Here is a 24,460-nt window from a genome sequence, read left to right on the forward strand (position 1 = left end):
ATCAGATTCAAAAGAAATGTTAGCTTCTTCAATCCTTTAATGTTTGTTGCTTGTTTTAATTTTTTCATTTCTGTAATCATTGCTATTGTTTACGCAGTGCTAGAAGCATGTGACAGATTAGATAGCGAGGCACTGAACCATTTGGTGATAACACCATCTGTTCACAGGCAGATATCAGCTGGGCAAATGGAAAAATCAGATGTGGGTGTAAAGGAAATATTCTCAATGTATGAATAATCTGATTGTTTTCTTGCATCCCAAGCTATCAATCCTTCCTCTTTGCCTAATGAGAATTCACACTGCAGTGCTATTGTATGTAATAGTCTGAGTGCTGTAGATGGATAAGCCCCATTGAAGTGCACTCTTTTAGTGCCCTCCAAGATGTTAAACCCTTGCAAAACACTTCCCCCTATTGCTAGCAGGGTCCTAAAGGTTCGGTTACAGAAGTAGTGTGTAACTGAACCATACAGATCAGAGAGAGATTACAAGCCTGCATTGTTAGGTGATCTCAAGGCAGCAATAGATATATTACAATTTACCTTAGAGAAAATTGAACAGAAAAGGAAAATGCTGCCTATTTTTTGTATTTTTGGATAAAAAATGTCCAAACTCCACCCCAACATATGAAATAATATTTTTAGGGTATAAATTGGCAATGTAAAATGATAAATTTAAATTTGCTCTGCTACCTTACTCATCTGTGATCTGACACAGGAATAAACTACCCTGTATTGCTGGAAAAAAGATGAGTTGCTGAAGAATACATTTTTGACATACTTTGTCCTTCCAGAGTAATTTCAGGTAGATCTGAAAAGGTCATCTACTTTTCTAAACTAGATGACCTTTGGTCCATTTGCGAGTTTGTGCGAGATCATAATTATCTGATTAGCATAGCTATTGTCTTGCAGAATAGCTTCGATGCACTTTACTTCTGCACTGAGCTGGTCAGGTGAGCAAACAGCCAAGCTCCTAATCACAAAAATGCTTCTTCATCATCACCGGATCAAAATCATTGCTTGGTTTCACAGAACCTAAATATTGTAGAAAAGACATATGTTTTGCCAAAGTATCAATCAAGCCCAGAATGTGGCCCTCGAGTGTTTCTCATGATCAAAGTCCACTTGTCAACTAATCAGCACCTCTTTTCTGCTGTAGTTATTGCAAATGTGCAAACTCCTCACAGACAATCCCACAGTGGCTCATGGTCAGCACTGCTGCCTCATAGCACCAGGGACTTGGGTTTGATTCCAGCCTTTGGCGGCTGTCTGAGGGCCGTTTGCACATTCCCCTTGTGCTTGCGTGGGTTTCTTCTAGGTGCTCGAGTTTCCTCTTACAGTCCAAAGAGGTACAGGTTAAGTGGACCGACCGTGCTTTCCCATAGTGTCCATGGATATATGGGTTAGGTGGATTAACCATGGGAAATGCCGGGTTATAGTGTAGGAGGGTGGGTCTGGGTGAGCTGCCCTTTGGAGGGTTGGTCTGGACTCAATCGGCTGAATGGCCTGCTCCACACTATAGGAATCCTATGAATATAGTGATTGTTTGAAATTTGGCATTTTTACATTTGTCCTTACGAGTGCAAGATGAAAAGCATCAGCAACATGTCTTCCTTTTCAGCAATATTTAAGCTCTGTACTGCCAACTGCCTCTTTGTTTACCCGAAACTGAATGGCATTTTGCTAACAAACTGCACAGTAAATGGTAAAGCATAAAACCAAACTGTACCTTGTTAAAAGTGGTAGGAAAAGCAAAGAAAATCACCAGAGAGCACAGGACAATGCAGTTAAATATGCTAAGAACTTAATTAAAATGATTTATTTGGTAATGTGAGATGCATTGTTACACTGTATGGTGATATGCAGTTTAATTTACATTATTTTGATAGAAAGTGTGCTTTCCTTCACTTTAGAATAGATATAATTGGAGTTATTTGTGAGAAATCATCAACACTGTTTCTTTAAAACAAAACATTTGAATTATGAGTATTGACAAAGTGAGTGAAAATCCATAACCTTTCTAGTATACTCTTGAATAATTGGACTGCTTATGAACTGCATCCTGGTGTTTCTGGTGGGTTCTGGGTAGATCTTATTTGGGGTAGATCTAATAGTTCAGGCATTTAATATCCAGCACTAGTGCAGCACATCTGATGGGCTGTGGACTAGATCAGTGAAAATCTGAGAATTGTTCTGAACATTTGTCAGCTCATTTTGAAAGGAGGCCAATGCCTTCTGCTGCATTGTATATCCGAATTCCGCCAATGGGAAGATGAGGCGTGTCCTTATTCATCTGGTTACCTGCCCAATTTATTAAAATTAGGTGACTTCCCACTGCCTTTAGTCAGGGTTGGCCTAGGAGTTTTGCGTGGCTCCTCTGCTGCCCTTGTTCACTCTCTCCCGACCCTTTTCTTAAGGTGTGCACTCACTCTTTGATCTCACCTTTCTTCTGCATGAGATTTTGTCTTGCTCGAACGAATGCGAGAATATCGGCGTCAGTCTGATCATCACCAGTCAGGGGAATGGACGAGCCAAGATTTGAAGGCAGGCTGGGTCAGGTGAATGGTATATGAGCATAAACATTACAAAAATCAGAATGATTCATTATAGAAAGTCAAAGTAAATTCAGTAAAGAAGTAAGTGTCCATGAATTCATGGAAAGTAATTATTTGTTCCTGGCATGAAAGGGACTGAAACACAGCGCGATTCAGATCTTCACAAGTGGGAAATCTATTATGGAACAACTTCTGGTTCAAACATTACTAGCAATGTACAGCAGCAAAATAAAAAGCGCTTCTATTAGCTGCTATCTTCTCATTAGGTCAACTGAGTTTGGTAAGTTGGATTGTTTGCCTGTTGAATGAAACATGCGTATGGATAGATAGGCTGAGACAGTAATACCACAATCATTCTCAGATAACAGGATGGTCACTTAATGCTTTGGGTGGGGTTTCTCATCAGGACCCAACATTAGGTTTCCAACTCTGGTTGAGTGCCTTCATTCAGATATGAGCACATGATTTCCATCTTCAAACCATTCCTTCCTTATACTCCTGCCATTTGTTCGACATGTTGTCACACTGCTTTCTACATCAGTCATGGCTTCATTGAAGTTTACGGCATGGAAACAGGCCCTTTGCCAACTTCTCTATGCCGCCCAGAATTGGGAAATAACTTTCTTATGCAATTAGATTAGGTTTCTTATAGTGGAAACAGGCTCTTCGGCCCAACAAGTCCACACTGACCCGCTGAAGCGCAACCCACCCAGACCCATTCCCCTACATTTACCCTTTCATCTAACACTACGGCCAATTCACCTAACCTGCACGTCTTTGGACTGTGGGAGGAAACCTGAGCACCCAGAGGAAACCCACGCAGACACGGGGAGAATGTGCAAACTCCACACAGCCAGTTGCCTAAGGCGGGAATTGAACCCGGGTCTCTGGCGCTGTGAGGCAGTAGTGCTAACCACTGTGCCACCGTGTCACCCACAATTAGGTTAGTCCTGACAGTCGCGACACTGCCATTTGCTCCATCTCTCCAATTGTTACGAAGGATAAATTAAAATTCAGAAAGAAAATTAAACAGAATTTTGTTTAATATCCACCATATCTTTTCTCCTTGACTGCTAAAAGCCAGTTCCCGGAGATTACAGGCCTGTCATTAGGTTCGGTGACCTAAACCCAGCTTCCTTCTCTTTCACAAAGACTGGGTGACCTGCTCTATCCTTTCATCAATTTCTAAATCCCCTTCCCCCACTGCACCGACTCCATGGGGTATTAATACCCTGCCTCACCCCAAGAAGCGATAAATCAACCGTGGCTGAGATTCAAGAGAGCTCCTGGGAGACAGGGAAGTTGGGAATTATAACATGAGTTTGTGGACATACTTGACGGGTAAGTACTTTTCCACAGGTTCACTGATAAACTTGCGGTTTCAAAAAAAGGGTCTGGTTGGGCCCAGCTTGTTAGCTGCAGTTATAGCTGTTTACTGCACTCTATTATATTAGGAGCACTAGTGTGCAATACTTGCAGCATCACCGGTGCTACCTTGGTGTGGAAGCTTCCACAGTCGCAGTTAGAATCCGTGAATGGTAGTTTCCACAGTCATCCTCTCTGCTGCTGGCTGCAAGCATTCCTGCATTGTACTGTTTCACAACAGGAGGCTCCTATCCAGGATAGTCACAAGGCAGAACTGATCAAAAACAAAAGAGGTATTCTTTTGCCCGATTGGAGTAGGGCATAGGATTTCCGCACCTAATCGGAAAATCTGGGTAATTTGCTTTACACCGCAAGATATGATCTGGAATGCACCACCTAAAAGCAGCAAATTCAAACAGGGAATAGATAAATTCATGGAAAGTCCAAGGTCTACAATGGGGTAAAAGCAGGGCAATAGGTCTAATTGGAAAACTCTTCTAAAAAGCTGCACAACACAATAAACTAAGTGGTTTATTGTATTTGTTGATTGTGTGATTGGTTAGAAGCCAACTCCAGAATAAGAAAGGTTTTACCTGAGGTCAGGTGACGGAAATTTGCAGGTCTTGACATTGTTTTGAGTTGCGAAGTCTGTACTCACATAGCCACTATTTGCTTCAATGCCGCTGTAAACCACGAGAAATAATTAATATATATTTTTGAAATTTAGATTTTAAATACAAAATGAAAAGCTTCCACAAATTTTTATTTTTAATATTCAGCAAGACTTATTAATGCTGGTGATTACTGCAACAAACTTTGCCTGTTGACCAACATGCAAATCTGGTGTATCCTTTGATCAAATCTGGTCAGGCAGGTTAAACTCATTGCACAGAGCAGTGTCAGGACATTTTCATAATTCAGTACTGCTTCTCCTGTGAAAGCGGCAACTGTCAGGACTGAATATTGACTATCAGCAGGAAGCTGTGGTCTAAACAGTGAGCCAAGTAAATGAACAGAAATGAATCACCAATTCTGCAGTCATGGACAGAATTTTACAGGCCCCCAGTCATCAGACAGGCCTGGAAAATTCTGTGGGTAACTTTAGCCAGCTCACCTACCCATCCCCAAACTTGCTTAATTTCATCATTGCATCTGACACCATCAAATCAAATCCTACTGAGAGGAGGCTGGTAACAGATGTGAGGTTGGAAGGAAGGTGTGCAGAGACGGTGGCTTCTTTTTTGACACAGGTAAAGGAAAATGTTGAGGTCCTAGAAACAGAATATATAGAAAGTAGGGCCTCAAAGTATGTAATCTCAGATCTACCACCAGTGCTACGCGCTAGTGAGAGCAGAAATAACAGGATGTATCACATGAATATGTGATTGGAGGAATTGTGTAGGAGGGATGGATTCACGTTCTGGGGCATTAAGACCAGTTCTGGGAAGGTGGGTCTAGTCAAAGCATCATCTAGACAGGACTAGAACCAATGTCCTTAGTGAGGGATGTTGCCAGTGCTATCGGGGGAGTTTAAGCTAAAATGGCAGGAATGTGAGTAGGGAGACAGAGGAGGGGGGGAAACAAGAATAAAAGCAGAAGACAGGAAAGTAAGAAGCAAAAGTGGAAGGCAGAAAAAAAAGAGAGAAAAACAAATGGGACCACAGTGCAAAATAAAGGTAAGGTGACTAACACGGCCATAAAAACTTTGCGTTTTAATGTCCCTACAGTGTGGAAATAGGCCATTCAGCCCAACAAGTCCACACCGACCCACCAAAGAGTAACCCACCCAGACCCATTCCCTTACCCAATTGCTCTAGATTTACCCCTTACTAATGCACCTACACGACACATCCCTGAATATTATGGGCAATTTAGTATGGCCAGTTCACATAACCTGCAGATCTTTGGATTGTGGGAGGAAGCCAGAGCACCTAGGGGAAAACCACGCAGACACAGGGAACTTGTGAATGGATTGAGAATTGGTTGACATACAGGAAACAAAGAGTGGGAATAAATGGGTGTCCTTCCAAGTGTCAGGCCATGACTTTGTGGTTACCACAATAGCTTGGATCACAGCTATTCACAACATATATAAATGACCTGAATGAGAAACCAAAGGTCCAAGTTTTCTGATGATACATAAATAGTCGGGATTATGAATTGTGAGGAGGATGCAGAGGGTTTCTAGGTGATTTAGACAAGTTCAGTGAGTGGACAGTCACCCAAGGCTAGAATCAAACCTGGGAACCTGGTGCTGTGAGGCAGCAGTGCTAACAACTGAGCCACCATTGCAAATGTGTGGTACATTTGTAATACAGCAGATGAATTAGCAGTGTATAGAGATATGAAAGATTGCAATATAGTTGCAGTTACAGAATCATGACTGCAAGGTGACCAATTAGAGGTACTGAACCTTCAGGGGTATTCATTATTTAGGAAAGTGAGTCAAAAAGGGAAAGGAGGTGGGTTAGCGCTGCTAATAAAGGATGTTTCAATGCAATCGCAAGGAAGGATATTGCCTCAGAAGATCATCATGTGAAATCTGTATGGGTGAAGATAGGAAACACTTTGGGGCAGAAAATGGTGTCTTGGATGATTTTAATTCACATATAGATTGGACAAATCAAACTCACACTGATATTGTGGAGGAAAATTTTCTGGACAGTGTGTGTGACAGGTTTTTCGACCAATATGTTGAGGAACTAAATGTATACAGGATACTATTTAAAAAGAAAGGGTTAATTAACCATCTTGTTTTGTGGGATCCCTTGGGGAAGAGCCAACAAAATGTGAGAGAATTCTACATTAGTGGAGAGTAAAGCAGTTGAATCAGAAACTAGAATGTAAACAAAGGGACCTATGAAGGAATGAGGTGCAAATTGGCAATGACGGATTTGAGAACATTACTTAAAGGGATGATGGTGGACAATGGCTAATATTTAAAGAATGTATGCCTGAAGTACAAGGACTATTCATTACTGTCTGGCAGAAAAATCAAAGTGATGACTCAACTATGGGCCTACAAAAATATTAGGTGTAGTATTTGATCCAAATAATAGATATATAAAACTGGTAAAGACAAAAAAGGAAATTATAGTGGGAAACTAGGAAATGGCAGTTGAATTGAAAACATATTTTGGTTCTGTCTTCATAGAAGAGAGTACCCAGGAATGGTAGGGAATCAAAGATCTAGTGCGTGGGAGGAGTTGAAGGAAATCGATATTACAAAGAAAATAGTGCTATGGGAATGAACTCAGTTAAAGGCTGACAAATCACTCTGAATCTTATAATCTATATTTCAGAGTATTAAAGGAAGTGATCCTGGAAATATTGGCTGCACTGACAGTCATCTTCCAAAATTCTATAGACTCTGAAGCAGTTCCTACAGATCAGATGGTGAAAAATATAACCCCATTATTTAAAAAAAGGAGAGAATAATTTGGATATTTGTGAGGTATTGCATTTTTGGTAAAACAACAAGGGCAGAACTAATATGAATAAAACTAAGGCTTTGTGTAGTGTTGAAGAACAGAGAGCTTGGGGTTAATGTACATCATTCATTCAAGTTTGCGTCACAGGTAGACAGGGTGGTTAAGAAAGCGTTTAGCATGCTTGCCTTCATTGTTCAGACCTTTGAGTATAGGAGTTGGGATGTCATGTTGAGGTTGTTCAGGACACTGGTGAGGCCTCTTATAGGAAGAATATTATTAAGCGGGAGAAGGTTCAGAGAAGATTTACCAGGGTGTTACTGGGAATGAGGGCTTGAATTATAAGGAGAGGATGGATAGGCTGGGACATTTTTTTCACAGGAATGGAGGAAATTGAGGGGTAGTGTTACTGAGTTTTTAAAATCATGAGGCGTACAGATAAGGTGAATGGCAGGTATCTTTTCCCTAGGGAGGAGAATTTCAAGACTAGGGGCGTATTTTTACGGTGAGACGAGAAAGGTTTAAAAAAGAAATGAGGGGCAAATTTTTTTTTATCCAGGAAGTGGTTCATGTGTGGAATGAGTTTTCAGAGGAAGTGGTGGACGTGGGTACAATTACAATGTTGAAAAAGACATTTAGATAAGCACATGAACAAGAACTGTTTGGCAGAATACGGGCCAAGTGCAGGCAGGTGGAATAGTTATAGTTTGGGATTGTGGCCAGCGTGGACTGGTTTGACCGAAAGGTCAGTTTCTGTACTGTATAACTCTATGACTTTAAGTACAAACCAGATAGCCTAACATCAATAGTGGAGAATATGCTAGAATCTGTCATAAAAAACAGTTAACAGAATGTTTGGAAAGCATTAATGGGATTGGACAAAGTTAGCATAGGTTTATGAAAGGCTAATCATGCTTAATAAATCTATTAGAGATATTTTTGAGGATGTAACTTGTAGAATATATAAAGGAGAACCAGCAGATGTGGTGTATTTTGATTTTCAGAAGTTGTTTGAATAGATTCTACATAAGAACTTAGTGGGAAAAATTAAAAACATATGCAATGGGGTCATATATTGGCATGGATTGAGAATTGGTTGACATACAGGAAACAAAGAGTGGGAATAAATGGGTGTCCTTCCAAGTGTCAGGCCATGACTTTGTGGGTACCACAATAGCTTGGATCACAGCTATTCACAACATATATAAATGACCTGAATGAGAAACCAAAGGTCCAAGTTTTCTGATGATACATAAATAGTCGGGATTATGAATTGTGAGGAGGATGCAGAGGGTTTCTCGGTGATTTAGACAAGTTCAGTGAGTGGGCAAACACATGGCAGATGGAGTAAACAATGGCTAAATGTGAAGTCATACACTTTGGTGTGAGAAACAGAAAGGCAGAGTATTATTTAAATGGTGATGTTTTGTAAAATGTGGATTTATAAAAGAATGTTTGTCTTTGTACACAAGTAATTGAAAGTAGAAAGGCAGGTGCAGCAAGCAATTAGGAAGGCAAATGGTATGTAAGAGGATTTGAATCTTACTCAGTTATACAGTGCCTTGTTGAGACCACACCTAAAGTACTATGTGCAGTTTCCATCTCCCTCCCTGACACTAAGGCAGTTATAGACTCTTGATCACTAAGATATTTAAGGATTTAGAGTCATTGAGATGTACAACACAGAAACAGACCCTTCAGTCCAACTTGTCCATGCCGACCAGATATTGTAACCTAATCTAGGTCCATTTGCCAGCATTTGGCCATTATACCTCTAAACCCTTCATTTTCATATGCCCATCCAGATGCCTTTTAAATGTTGTAATTGTACCAGCCTCCACCAATTCCTCTGGCAGCTCATTCCATACACGCACCACCCTCTGCATGAAAAAGTTTCCCTTTAGGTCCCTTTTATACCTTCCCCCTCTCAAACTAAACCTATGCCCTCTAGTTGTGGACTCCCCCACCCCAGGGAAAAGACCTTGCCTATTTACCTCATCCATGCCCCTCATGATTTTATAAACCTCTACAAGATCATCCCTCAGCCTCTAACCCTCCAAGGAAAACAGCCCTAGCCTATTCAGCCTCTCCCTGTAGCTCAAATCTTCCAAACCTGGCAACATCCTTGTAAATCTTTTCTGAACCATTTCAGGTTTCAACAACATCCTTCTGATAGGAAGAAGACTAGAATTGCACGCAATATTCCAAAAGTGGCCTAACTTATGTCCTGTACAGTCACAACATGACCCCCAAACCCCTGTACTCAAGGCTCTGACCAATAAAGGAAAGCATACAAACGCCTTCTCTATCCTATCCACCTGCGACTCTACTTTTAAGGTACCATGAACCTGCACTTCAAGGTCTCTTTGTTCAGCAACACTCCCAGGACCTTACCATTAAGAGTATAAGTCCTGCTAAGATTTGCTTTCCCAAAATGCAGCACCTCTCATTGATCTTAATTAAACTCAATCTGCCACTCCTCAGCCCATTGGCACATCTGATCACAGGGAAAGGGCAGGAAAGTGGACGATGAATACCAGATCAGACAAGATTCTATTAAATGGCAGAGCAGGTGTGAGGTTCTGGTTCCTATTGCTCGCTCAGAAAGGATATACTTGCAACAGAGGGAGTGCAGTGGAGGGTCACTAGACTGAACTGGGGATGGCAGAACAATCCTATGAAGAGAGATTGATTTGACTGGACCTTTATTCACTAGCGTTTGGAAGGATGAGTGGGCAGCTGCTGTTAGTGATAATTTACCGGCTAGGATTAGTTTTGGTTTTTGTGAACAGGACATAGCTTGGCAATTTTCCGCGTTGCGAGGTAGATGCCAATGGGGACAGCTTGGCTCGGGGGTATAGTTAATTCTGGAGCATGTCTTCAGTTTCATTACTTTAATGTTGGCAGTACCTACAATCTTTGTAGCATTCAGTTCCTTCAGCCATTTATTTATATCATATGGCCAGAATTGAATTGGCAGACGACTTACGTGATGCTGGCAATTTCAGGAGGAGTTCGAAATAGATCATCCACTTGGCACCTCTAACTAAAAATGGTAGCAAATACTTCAGACTTGTATGTTGGGCATCCCCATCACTGATAGTATTAATAATATGCAATGCAGGATAGTTTGAGGCCAGCAATAAAATATCCAGCAGATGGCAGTACCAGCACACATTTGATCTCTTCAGGCCACAGACATGGAACTTTGCTTGGGAGTAGCTGCATGCAAGAAGGACTTTCCCAAGCCTTTCACTATAACATAAAGTCCTGAATCATTCTACAGCCATTATGTGCATTGATGATGGAGGGAATGAATGTTTAAATCGGTGGATTTGGTGCTAATCAAGCCAACACTGTTGAAGGTTAAAAATCACACATCACCAGGTTATGGTCTAACAGGTTTATTTGGAAGCACTAGCTTTCGGAGTGGTATTCCTTTATCAAGTAGCTGATGAAGGAGTGGCACTCTGAAAGCTAGTGCTTCCAAATAAACCTGTGGGACTATAACCTGGTGTTGTGTGATTTTTAACTTTGAACACCCCAGTCCAACACCAGCATCTCCGAATCATAACACTGTCGGATGTTGTTTACTCTGCACTCATGTGTTCCCTCACACTTGTACATTTTAAATACTGAGCAGGCTTTGGTTGAGTTAGGAGGTGAGTTACGCACTGCAGAAGTCCCAGCCGCAGCACATCTTATGGCTGATCCAGTTCAGTTTCTGGGTATTTAAAATTAACACTTGACTTACTATCAGTAAATGCATGGAAGGCAGATGCAAACATCTGCCATCGTTTGCATGTAGAAGTGTTCCTTAATTTTACTCTTGAAAGTCCTAGCTTCAATTTTCAGACAAAGTTACCTATTCGTAGACTCCTCAATGAGCACAAGTTCTTTCTCAATATCTAATCAGTGTTCCTTTGAACAGTTAGAAAACCCTTCAGCATCTAAATTCTAGGGAATGTGTCCCTGGGGCTTGATCGTTGTTGCCTTGTAATTTAACCTTTGGAGTCTGGGGATCATTCTTGTAAATCTATGTTACTCTGCCTTCCAATGCTGAAAACACATGGGAGGTAGCAGGAGAATTGGCCACCTGAATCCCTAATTTCAAAATTCAAAAGTGGAGTGAGCAATCAAGGTCTCCCTCAAGTTGAATGTACATAATTTCTGCTCTCTTTCACATTTTGCTGCTGATTGAATTTGCTGCTACTATAAGCCAAACAGACAAAACAAAGGAGAGAAGGAGCTCATGCGTGGAGTAGCAAAGGGAAGGTGAATGTGAGGGAGGCTGTCATGCCAGCGGGAAGGGGGCCAGAGCAAGTGAGGCTGAAGATTCTTTGGAGTTGTTTGGAATTAGTCATCAGTCTATGACCGAGGTTTGGTGATTGGCTGAAGGGGAGTGAATTGAGTTGAGTTCACTGAAACAGGCAGTAAGCATCACCCAGGGGAGTGAACGAGAGGAGATCTGTGAGGCATGTTGTCAGCATCACCTACAGGAGAAGCTGAGGTTTCTACCCTGAGATAGGGAGTCAGCATCACCTGGAGAAGAGGATGACGGGAGGAGCCCATGTCCGACAAGCAACTTTAGTCTGGCCCATTTCCAGAAACTGTGCTGTTTCATCTTCCATTTCATCTGGAAGCTTAAGATAGATCCAGTTTGCAGGAATCCCACGTACAAAACTCTGGATGGGGGAGAGGGTTGGAAATGTATACAACGTTGCCCTCAATGTGACGGTCACCTTTGTGTGTGGCTGCATCAAGCTGTGCATAGACCCTAGGTATGCAAACACCAAGTATCACTATGTACTGAGGTTCTACCTGTTCCCGGTATTGTGAAGGCTGGGACTGGCCTTGCTAGTATGAAATGCTCCAAGTAGTTGGACCAGTCCGTATCACCTGTCCTTCATGCAGACATTTGCAAAGAGAAACACCTTTGACCACAAAGTGGTCAGCACATAGTGTCCTCAAGATCCTGAGCGAAAAGGAGAGGGTGGATCCTGTAATGTTGTTCCCTCAGCGGACTGTCAAAGTCATTTGGCAGAATGCCTCATCACCAGAACTTTCCAACAAGCTCCAAGACATTGCTTGGCTGATGATGAGAAGGGCACTACCTGTGAGATCCTTCATGTATGCCCTGTTGGTCTGTGGAACTGCACACTGCTCTCGAAGTGGGGTGGGTAGGGGGTAGAGACTGTCACACATCTCCTTCTGGAATGTGCCTTTACAAAGGAAGGCTGGAGAAAGATGCAGTGGTTTGTGTCGCGGTTCGTCCCGAGCAGCTCTGTGACGTGGAGCTCTATGCTATGGTCTGCTCCCCGGGACACAAACTGAGATAAACATGGACTGTGCCTGGAGAACCATCAACTGAATGAAAGAAGCTGTTCGGTCTGCCTGAAACTTGTTGGTCTTCCAGAACAAGGAGTTGACCCCAACTGAGTGTTGCAGACTGGCACATTCCAAGGTCCAGGACTACATGCTGAGGGGCACACTAAAGCTTGGGGCAGCTGCTGCTAAGATGCAGTGGGGAAAGAACAGGTCTTCCTGTTGAAGGTAAATGGGGACCATTCAGTTGGTGTTTAATGTTGAGGAGTGGACGACATTTAGGCAAATTCGGAAGCTAAGTAAAAGCATTTTGTGGGGGGAGGGCATGCTTGCACAGTTAAATAAAGATGGCACATGTGCAATAATTAGGGAGGACCTTCGTTCAATAGATCAGAATGTGAAATCAATTTGGGTTTAAATGAGGAAATAGTAGGGGAAAGAAATCACTAGTGAGAGTAATCTACAAGTCCCTTAACAGTAACCACAATGTAGGACAAATACACTGGCTGTTTGCAATAAAAGGGTGGTAATAGTCATGGGTGACATTAATCTACATATAAGCTGAAAAGAAAATCAGAATGGCAGTAGTATCTTGGACAAAGAGTTCATAGAGCGCTTTTGAGATTGTTTCTCAGAATAGCACATTGTAAAGCCAATAAGAGAGCAGCTTGCTATTGTATAATGGGACAGGACTAATTTATGGCCTCAGAGGAAAGATATCCTATGGTTGTAGGAACCATAATATGCGTTGGTTGTCATATTACAGGATTCAATCAACTCTGGAACAGTGTCTGCACATTGGAGGGTAGCTAATGCCACTCCAATATTCAAAAAGGGAGGTAGAAAGAAAACAGAGAATTATCGACCAGTAAGCCTAAAATCGGTAATAGGGTAAGTTCTCAAATCTATTATCAAGGGCTTATAGCGGAGCATTTAGAAAACACTGGCAGGATCAGACAGAGTCAGCATGGATTTATGAAGGAGAAATCATGCTGATTTATGTTTCTATGTTTGAACTTTTCATCCAATTTGAAACAGAGAAGAGTGGGTCTAAGACTACTATTTTAAACTTAAATAAAGGAAACTGCAGACATGAAAATTGAGGCGGCTGACTTGAACTGCAATACTGGGTTGTGAAATAGAAATGATGCCATGCATTTAAGTGGATATTTCAGAATACTCAGAACAAGTACATACCTCCTATTAAAAAAATTTCAACAGAAGGACCAACCAAACATGTTAACCAAAGATGTTAGGGAAAGAATTGAACTTAAGGAAATAACTGTACAAAGGTGATTGTCAAATCACATGGCTGGTTAGAATATTAAGAGTGACAGAGAATGACTAAAAGGTTAATCAGGAAGAAGAAGGTTGAGTATGAGAGGAGGCTAGCTGGAATGTTTAAAGTAGAGAGCACAAGTTTCTACAGGTATTTCAAAAAGAAATGCTATAAGTAAAGTGAGTATTAGCCCTCTAGAGAGTGAGAGTGGGAAGTTAATAGTAAATAATAAAGAAATGACAAATGAAATGAAATATATATTTTTCTTCTACCTTCCCCAGAGGGGATACAAAAACATTTGAATAATAGCTGTAAATCAGGAGGTGGTATGGAGAGAGGAACTTCAGAAAATTATAATCATGAGAGAAACAGTATGAATCAAACTGTTGGAGCTGTGTGCTGACAAGTCTCTGGGTCCAGGTAGACTTCATAGGATCTTAAAAAAAAATCCCTGAGGTAGTAGATGTGCTTGGTATCAATTTTCTAAAATTTCCCAAACTCTGGAAAGATTCCATTAGACTGGAAAATATCAAACACAACTCGTCTATTCAAGAAAACGGGAGATTCTTTTGGTAGATTAGTTTGACATCTGTCATGGACAAGACGATAGAATAATCATTAATGTGGTTATAGCTCGGCATTTAGAAAAACCCAAGATAATCAGGAAGATTTGGAACAGTTTATTGAAAGGGAAATCATGTTTAACTAATTTATGAAACTTTAGAGGAGTAATGTGCTGTGGATAAACAGATGCCGTTATACTTACAGTATTTGGATTTCAAGAATACATTTAATAAGATTCCAAATAAAAGGTTATTGTGCAAAGGTAGAAGCTTGAGGTGGATAGACTGGCTGGCTGGCAGAAACCAGTGAGAATGCATAACTGGGTACTGGTGTGATAAGTGGAGTACTGCAGGTACTTATGCTGGATCCTCAACCTTTTACAATTTACATCAACGATTAGACAAAGGGAGTGAAGGCACAGAAGCTAAATTCACAGAAGATACAAAGATAGGTCAGAAAATATGCTGGTGTAGAAGACATAAGGAATGTGCAGATGGCCATAGATAGGCTGAGTCAGTGGGCAAAAATCTGGAAGACGGCTTATAATGTGGGAAAATGTGGTGATGTTCACTTTTGCTGGGACAATAATAAAAAAGCGTATTACTTAAAAGGAGAATAACTGTGGAATTCCGAACAGTAGAGGAATCGAGGTGTTCTAGTGCATCAGTCACAAAACATTAGAATGCAGGTACACCATATTATCAAGAAGGCTAATGAGATGCTAGCCTTTATTATGAAATGGATTGAACGTAACAGTAAGAATAGAACAAAGAAATGCGGATGCTGGAAATTTGAAATAAAAACAGAATTTGCTGGAGAACCTTGGCTGGTCTGGCAGCATCTGTGGAGATAAAGGCATCCATCAAAGTTTTACCTGCACATCCACTAATATCATCTATTGTATCCGTTGCTCCCGATGCGGTCTCCTCTACATTGGGGAGACTGGGCGTCTCCTAGCAGAGCGCTTTAGGGAACATCTCAGAGACACCAGCATCAATCAACCAAATCGCCCCGTGGCTCAACATTTCAACTCCCCCTCCCACTCTGCCGAGGATATGGAGGTGCTGGGCCGCCTCCACCGCCGCTCCCTCACCACCAGACGCCTGGAGGAAGAACGCCTCATCTTCCGCCTCGGAACACTTCAACCCCAGGGCATCAATGTGGATTTCAACAGTTTCCTCATTTCCCCTTCCCCCACCTCATCCTAGTTTCTAACCTCCAGCAACTCGACTTGTCCGGACTTGTCCGACCTGCCCAGCTCCTTTTCCACCTATCCACCACACCCTCTCTTCCCTGACCTATCACCTTCATCTCCTTCCCCACTGACCTATTGTACTCTATGCTACTCTCTCCCCACCCCCACCCTCCTCTAGCTTATCTTCCCATGCTTCAGGCTCTCTGCCTTTATTCCTGATGAAGGGCTTTTGCCCGAAACGTCGATTTTGCCTGTCCTCGGATGCTGCCTGAATTGCTGTGCTCTTCCAGCACCACTAATCCAGAATCTGGTTTCCAGCATCTGCAGTCATTGTTTTTACCTCTGTGGAGATAAAGCAGAGTTAATATTTCAGAAAGTAAGTAAGAATGTTATGCTTCGATGATACAGGATATCTCAGATAATGTATGCCATTTTGGTCTCTTTCTTTATGGAAAGGGGGTTTACTAGATTAATATATGGAACTAGTGGGTTGTTCTATGAAGACATTTGGACAAGCTCCATTGTTTCCACTGGAGTTTAGAAGAGTGAAGAGTAACTTGATTGAAGTGCATAAGATCTTGAATGGTCTTAACAAGGTGATGTGAAAAAGATTTTTTCTTCTTGTTGGCCAATAAGGGACACTGTTTTAAAATTAGGTATGGCTCTCTTAGGAATGAGATGGGGAGAATATTTTCTCTCAGATAATTGTGCAAATTTAAAACTCCCTGCCTTAGAAGGCAGTAGAAGTCGGGTAATGGAATATTTTTAAGACAGAGGCAGTGAGATTTTTATTAAGCAAGGGGATCAAAGGTTATTGAGGGTAGAGAGGAATGTGGAATTTTAAACACAAACAGATCAGTCATGCTCTTTTCAAATGACAGAGAAGGTTTGAGGGGGCGAGTGGTCTAGTTTTGCTCCGATTTCACATGTTCATATGGACAGCTACAAAACTGGCATCAATCCAACAATGAAGGAATTATCCTGGTATTTCCGGTCCACAAGAAGCAGGTCAAACTGATTGAGCCAATCATTCCCAATCCTCGTGAAGTGATAGAAGGTGTTAATTTCCTCAAATAGCACGTGCTCAGCAATAACATGCTCACTGCTGTCTATTGTGACTCTTGCAAGGGCTGTTTGCCTCGACCTCTATACAGCCTTGGTCCGAACATCGATAAAACAGCTGATTTCTAGAAGTGAGTAAGAATGAAAGCTCTTGACATCATTGCAGCATTTAATTAAGTATGGCATCAGGAACCATGGGAAAATTGAAATGAATGAAAATCAGGAGAGAGTCTTAAGTAGCAAAAAGGAAGACGGTTGTGTTGAATGAAGACCAATAATTTAAAACACATGATGTCAAAGTTCCTCAGGACCATGTCCTATGCTCAATCGCCTTCATCTGCCTCTTCAATGATTTTCTCTCCATCATAAAGTCAGAAGTGGAATGTTTGCTCATGATACACACAGTTATTTCATTCGTAGATCCTTAGACAATGAAGCAATATATACCCATATGCAAGAAAACATGAACAACAATAAGATTTTGACTTTGGTTGCTATGTGGCAAGTAACATATACATTACACAAGTATCAGGCAATGACCATCTCTAACATGATGGAACCTAACCATATCCATTTGACATTCAATGTTGTTATTTCCAACACATTAGATATTAAGTCCTTCGACAAACGATGCAGCAGGGTTTCCTTACATGCCCTCTATAAGATGCACCACAGCACTCACCAGGGCACCTTTAGGCTCTAACCCTGGACCTTGTACTATCAAAAAAAAAGGCTGTAGATGAGCGGGATCACCACCACCTGCAAGTTCTCTTCCAAGTCACAAATGATCCTAATTGGAATTAAATTGCTATTCCTTGACAGTGTGGCATCAAAATTTTGAAACAAAGTTCCTAACAGCTTTGTGCCATGCAGCATATGGATTGCAACAGTTCAAGAATGTGGATAACCACCTTCCCAAGGGCAATTAAGGTTAGGCAACATGCGTCATGAATGATGACAAATACCTACCAACGTTAAGCTTCTATCTTCTAAATCAATTTCCACCTAGTCTTCCCTAGTCTTATACAGGTAGCCTCCACTTTTTGAATGTTCGCTCTACACAATTTCGCTTTTACGAAAGTTCTGTTTTTGTGAATCCAAAGAGGATTTCCACTTTTGTGAAAAACAGCAATACTTTTTTTCCATATAAATCATGCACCTTCACTTTACGCCATTTTCAGCTTGTGAAAGGTTTACTGTGAACGCCTTACTTTCGGATAGCGGGGACTACCTGCATTTAAAACTTCTGCTTAAACATCACCTCTCATGCAAGGCATCAGGACTTAATTGATACAGTATTTGAAACCTTTTCCACATAGCCAGTATTTTACATGAAAATTATAGCATTACTGTCACTCAAGGTTTGCTAATATTACCCTTTCACGTTCATGTTCAAGTTAAACAATCAAAATCATTTAAACAACACATCACCTAATTGTTTACTCCTCTTCAATGAAAACAAGTGCAAATCAATGTGTTTTTTTTTGTAGTTTGTAGTTCTAAGTATTTGAGTCTTGTGGATAATAATGGTTATATTGAAAGGTGGAGCAGGCTATTCCTTCTATTTTCTATGTGACCCTTGTCTGCTTGCGTTTGTTGTTGAAAAAGCATTGAATACAACTCTCTAACCTGTCATGCGCAGATCCTTAAAGCAGTTCTCTGTCAACCTAACTGAAAAGTGACAAGTGCAAGTGTAAATTATTTGAAGTTGGTTATGTGAACCCACTTGCTCATGTCCATAAGATCATAAGATATAGAAGCAGAAGTAGACCAATCAGCACACCGAGTCTGTGCACCATTCAATGGGATCATGGTTGATTTAAAGTCTTCAACTTCACTTTCCTGCCTTTTCCCCCATAGCCACTGACACCCTAATCAAAAAGAAACAAAGAACTGTGGATGCTGGAAATCAGAAACAAACACAGCAATTGCTCAATGCTTAGCAGGTCTGGCAACACCTTGGAGAGAAAGCAGAATTAGTGTTTCGGGTCCAGCAACCTTTCTTCAGAAGTCAGTGTTCTGTTTTTGTTTGTGACCACTGATTCCCTTATTGATTAAAAATGTCTATCTCAATATACAAAGTGACTCACGGACAAAGCCTGCTGTGTTAAAGAATTTCATAGATTCAATTTCCTCTCAGATTAGAAGTTCCTCCTCAACTCTGTCTTAAATGTGTAACCCTTATTCTTAACCCCTTATACCCTAGACTCTCCCCTGAGGGGCAACAACGTTTCTGTATCTACCTTGTCAAATGCTCTGAGAATCTTGCATGTTTCAATCCTACCTCTCATACTTCTATATTCCAATGGGTACAGGCTCACCGTCTCAACCTCTCCTCATAAGACAGTCCCTTCACACCTGATGCCAGACTATTCAATCTATTTGGAATGCCTCCAATGTTGATGTATCTTTCCTTTGTTAGGGGACCCAAAACTGTTCACAGTATTTCAGTGGTGATCTGATTATAGCCTTGTACAGTTTTATACTCCTACTTTTATACTGCATTCCCTTTGAAATAAATGCCAACATTCCATTTGTCTTTCCTATCACCTGCAGAACTTGGAAACTAGTATTTTGTAATTCATAGATGGGAACTCCCAAACATCCTTTTCTGTAGCTTTCTGCAGTCTTTCTCCATTTATATGATATTCAGTTCTTCTATTCTACTGTCAAAATGCATGGCCTCGCATTTCTTCATATTATATTCCATCCACCAAATGTTTGCCCATTAACCTGTCCATATCCCTCTGCAGACTCTGTGCTACCCTCACCACTTGCCTTTTTTGACATCTGTTAAGTTAGCTATAGTGCATTCACTTGCCAACTCATTAATGTACATTGTAAATAATCCAAGATTCAGTGCCAACAAGGCCTTGGTTGCAGAAGGGCAATCAGATGATGCTAAATCTCACACCTCTATCAAGTGCACTGACTGTTCAATGTAACATCCTTTCTCAACCAACTTCGCTAAAAAAAACCTGAAAACAACAAATGCTGGAGATCACAGTGGGTCAGACAGCATCCATGGAGACAAAGCAAGCTAACATTTTGAGTCTAGATGAGTCTTCATCAGATAAATTTTCATCAGTGATAGGATTTTTCTTACACAAAAAAGTGCCAGTGGACTTCAAAACAATTCCTTAAACTGCAGGTGAAGCCCCAGGAGATAATTCTTGGAGATGTTACATTTCATTATTTTTAACCTTAATGAGCACAGATCATTTTGACCCAGAGAAATAAACATCTCAAAATAATTAAAGAGGTAAAATTTGCTTCACATGAAGCCACAGAGCAACTGAGAAACATGTCATCAGAAGGGTAAAAAGTAGATGATGCATAATGACTCAATTTTCTTAGATTTTAGATCCGTTAAATTGTGCTTAACTATTGAACACAGTAATACATTTCTGCTTGCAGTCAAGTGCGCAGTAAACTAAAATATAATGAATTGCAGGAGCTTTTTGAAGTCCATCTGCAAACACTTAGAATTACTAATGAATTATATAGTTCACAACACGTCAAAAAGAACTACTACATAGTACCTTTTTAGCCCATATGCCTGGAATGTGGCTGAGGTTGTTAAAAAAAAATTCTTACTGCTGCATGTGGTTTCACTGTTAATCTAATAAAACTTAACCCATGTTTCTTCAAACAGGAATTTTTTTAAGGCAAACATTCAATACTGCTGCATATAACCTACAGGAATGTTTTAGTTAAGCTGTTTTTGGGATTACAATTTGTCAAGTAAACTGAAAAGTATAGTCTCTATAACTCAAAAATCGCCGTATTCCCAGAGGACCATAGATCTGTTCTCTTATTAGAGAGAGTCAACTGGTGAAGGTTTAACCTGAGGGTCATGACGCCTCAAGTGAGCGAAGAGGTTGAGAAGGAGAGTCCTTCATGATAACTGCAGCCAGTGTGGAAACTGAACCCATGTTTTTGCATCACTCTGCATCACAAACCAGTCGACTGAGCTATCCAAAAAGCACTCACAGCAGAACCTTCCAGAATCTTACACTGCTACTAGTGAATGGAGAGTGTTATGAATCAGGTCGCTTAAAGTATGATTCTCAACACTCCCCATATGTAATTGCGTAAGCATCACAATTGCATGTTGCATTCTCAATGGATTAGCTATTGTTATGACAAGGTTACAGGGATAGGGTCTGTCTGGGTTAGATGCTGTTCAGAGGGTCAGTATGGACTCAATGGGCTGAATGACACTATAGGGATTCTGTGATTAAGCCAGCCAATTGGATACAAAATTGGCTTGACAATAGGAGCGAGGGTGTTGATAGAGGGTTGTTGTTCAGACTGGAGGCCTGTCATCAGCAGTGTGCCACAAAGATCACTTGGGTTCACTGTAATTTGTCATTTATAGAAACAATTTGGATGAGAATAAAGGAGACATGGTTAGTAAGTTTGCAAATCACACCAAAATTGGTGGTGTAGTAGATGGTGAAGAAGGTTATCTCAGAGTACAACTGGATCTTGGTCAACTGGGCCAGATGGGTGAGGTATGGCAGATGGAGTTTAATTTAGATAAATGCAAGGTGTTGCATTTTGGTAAGACAAACCTGGGCAGGACTTACAAAATTAGTGGTAGGTCCCTGGGGAGTGTTGGGAGTGTTATCAAACAGAGAAACCTAGGGGTGCAGGTACATAGTTCACTGAAAGTTGGGTCACAGGTAGGGTGGTGAAGAAGGTGTTTGGCATGCTTACCTTTATCGGTTAGAGCATTGAGCACAGGAGTTGGGACATCATGTTATAGCTGTACAAGGCATTGATAAGGTCACATTTGGAGCACATTTGAGCATATAATTCTCATCACCCTGTTTTATCTGAAGTTGCTGGGGCAACACTTCAAGGTCATTATGAGTGGACCAAGTATCATCCACAGGAATTTTCCAGACAGTCACTGAATTACATTCTCAGCCACTTTTGGTTTGTAAACCTTCTTCAAATGTTTTTAAATAAGAGAAGACACCTCCCAATTCTTTCTGCCATCCAGGAATCCAAGAGGGCCTTAAAAACACTACATGGGAGACAAATTACTAAAGTCGATAAAAGCTGTCAGGTCCATCCAGATAAGTAATACTCCCAAAAACCATATCCATGGCTAAGCAAGGAAGTTAAAAATTAAATAAAGACAAAAACAAAAGTATACCATACTGCAAAGGTGAATGGCAGGCTGGAAGATTGGGGAATGTTTAAAGATCAACAAAGATTAATAAAAAAAAATACCTAGAAGAGCAAATGCAATTTATGAAAGAAACTCCACACAAAACACAAATACAGATAGCAAAACCTTCTATAAGTATATAGAAAGAAAGAGAATAGCTAAGTGAATGTTGCTACCTTGGGGAATGAGACAGGGAGTTAATTGTGGGAAACACAGAAATGCTGGAGTCACCAAATCAATATTTTGCTTTAGTTTTCATGAGGACACCAGTACCCAATAGTAACAGGTAATGCAGAAATTGTGGGAAGGGAGGACATCAGAACAATTTACATTACTAGGGAATAAGTACAACTAGGATTGAAAGCAGACAAGTCCCCGGGGCTTGATGGCAGCAAGGAAGTGGCAGCAGAGATAGCGGATTCATTGGTTACAATATTGCAAAATCCCCTACATGTGGCAAAGTCCCAGTGGATTGGAAAAATGCTAATATAATGACCTTCTTCAAAATAGGAGGTAGGCAGAAAAAAAGAAATTACTAACCAGTTAATTTAACATTTGTCGCTGGGAAATTGTTAGAATTCATTATCATGGGTGCACGAACAGGACATTTGGAAAGTCAAACCGCAAACCATCACAATTTTATGATGAGTAGATAAAGTTTGACTAATTTGCTACAGCTCTTCAAAGATGTAACAAGCAAAGTGAATAATAGGGATCCTGTAGATGTGGTATATCTGGATTTCCACATAAGGTGTTGCACTAAAGGTTAATACACAAGGTAAGATCACCTGGGGTTAGAGGTAATTTATTAGCATGGGCGGTATATTGGCTAATGAACAGAAAGAAGAGATAAATGTGCCTTTTCCTGCTTCGCAAAATGTGACTAGTGGGTCCAACTAATTAAAATATATATTAATGACTTGAATGCAGGGATAGAAAGTACTAAAACTAAATTTGTAGATTGTAGATGATAGTAAAATAAGTGGGAAAGTAGGTTGCAATGAAGAAGTAAGAAAATTATAAATAGATACGGATAGGCTTGGTGAAAATGCCAACATTTGGCAGATGAAGTTTACCGTGAATAAGTGTAGGTTTGTCCATTTGTGTCTGAGGAATAGAAAAGCAACTTGTTATCAAAATACAGATAAACTTTAAACTTTAGACCTTTTCGGTGCAGAGAGATTTAGGTGATCTAGTTCATGAATTTTAGAAAACTAGTATGCAGGTACAGCAGGTAATAAGGGAGGCAAATGGAATTTTGGCATTTATTTCTAAAGAAGTAGTGTAATAGTAGGTAAGCGTTGCTAGACCTGTTAAAGGCATTAATGAGACTGCACGTGGAGTATTGTGGACAATTTTGGTCCCCTTGCTCAAGGAGAGATGTGGTTGTATTGGAGGCAGTTCAAAGGAGATTCACTAGATTGATTTTAGACATCAGGAGTTGGTCTTATGAAGAGTTATTCAACAGTTTAGGCCCATTTAGAAGAATGAGAAATCAAATTGAGATATACACAATCCTAAAGGGGATAGACAAAGTAGATGCAGAGAGAATGATTTCCCATGTGGGGCAATCTAGAACAATTCTAGAACAATAGTTTTAGGATAAGGGGTAACAGATTTAAAACAAAGATTTGAAGAAAGCCTTTGACAAGATTCCGCATGATAGATTAATTAGTAAAGTTAGGACACATGGGATTCAGGGTGAGCTTGCCAATTGGATACATAATTGGCTTTATGACAGGAGACAGAGAGTAATGGTGGCGGGTTGCTTTTCAGAATGGAGGTCTATGACCAGTGGTGTTCAACAGGGATCAGTTTTGGGTCCTCTTTTGTTTGTCATTTATATAAATGATTTGGATGAGAATATAGAAGGCACTGCTAGTAAGTTTACGGATGACACCAAAATTGGTGGCAGTGAAGAAGATTTTCTAAGATTACAAAGGGATCCTGATCAATGGATCAATGAACTCAATAATGGCAGATGGAGTTCAATCTGAATAAATGCTAGATATTGCATTTTGATACAGCAAGCTAGGGTAGGGCTTTTACAATTAATGGTAAAGCCTTGGGTAGCGTTGTAGAACAAAGAGACCTAGAGATGCAGGTACATAATTCTTTAAAGTTTGCATCACAAATCGACAGGGTGGTTAAAACAGCGTTTAGCTTTTCCCTTCATTGCTCAACTCCTTTGAGTATAGGAGTTGGGAAGTCATGCTGAGGTTGTATAGGACATTGGTGAGGCTTCTTCTGGAAAACTGTGTCCAGTTCTGGTTACCCAGTTATAAGAAGGATATTATCAAGCTGGAGAGGGCTCAGAAGAGGTTTACCACAATGTAGCTGGGAATGGAAGGTTTAAGTTATAAAAAGCGGCTAGATAGGTTGGTACTTTTTACACTGGAGCGCAGGAGGTTTAGAGGTGACCTGATCGAGGTTTATAAAATAATGAGAGTATAGTTCAGATTTATGTAGTTGTCTTTTCCCTAAAATGGGGAATTCCAAGACTGGGGGT

At 40.6% G+C, this 24,460-nt stretch overlaps 1 protein-coding gene across 4 annotated transcripts in view; it reads right to left on the reverse strand.

The window, feature by feature from the left end:
• Nucleotides 1-24,460, reverse strand: part of kif6 (kinesin family member 6) — a 570,521-nt gene that overhangs the window by 23,344 nt on the left and 522,717 nt on the right. For 3 of the 4 annotated variants that reach the window (XM_043687249.2, XM_087983390.1, XM_087983396.1), the window contains 2 exons: nt 4,510-4,599; nt 2,439-2,545 (listed from right to left, as the gene is read on the reverse strand). In XM_043687249.2, the coding sequence (XP_043543184.2) occupies nt 2,439-2,545; nt 4,510-4,599 (197 nt within the window). Of the gene's footprint in view, nt 1-2,421; nt 2,546-4,509; nt 4,600-24,460 lie in introns of those variants that run through there. The other variant, XM_087983387.1, reaches the window with a different exon arrangement.

This window comes from Chiloscyllium plagiosum, unplaced genomic scaffold (genome assembly GCF_037043375.1).
Source record: "Chiloscyllium plagiosum isolate Xiang-an unplaced genomic scaffold, Cpla_swu_hap1 HiC_scaffold_3, whole genome shotgun sequence".
Lineage (NCBI taxonomy): Eukaryota > Metazoa > Chordata > Chondrichthyes > Orectolobiformes > Hemiscylliidae > Chiloscyllium > Chiloscyllium plagiosum.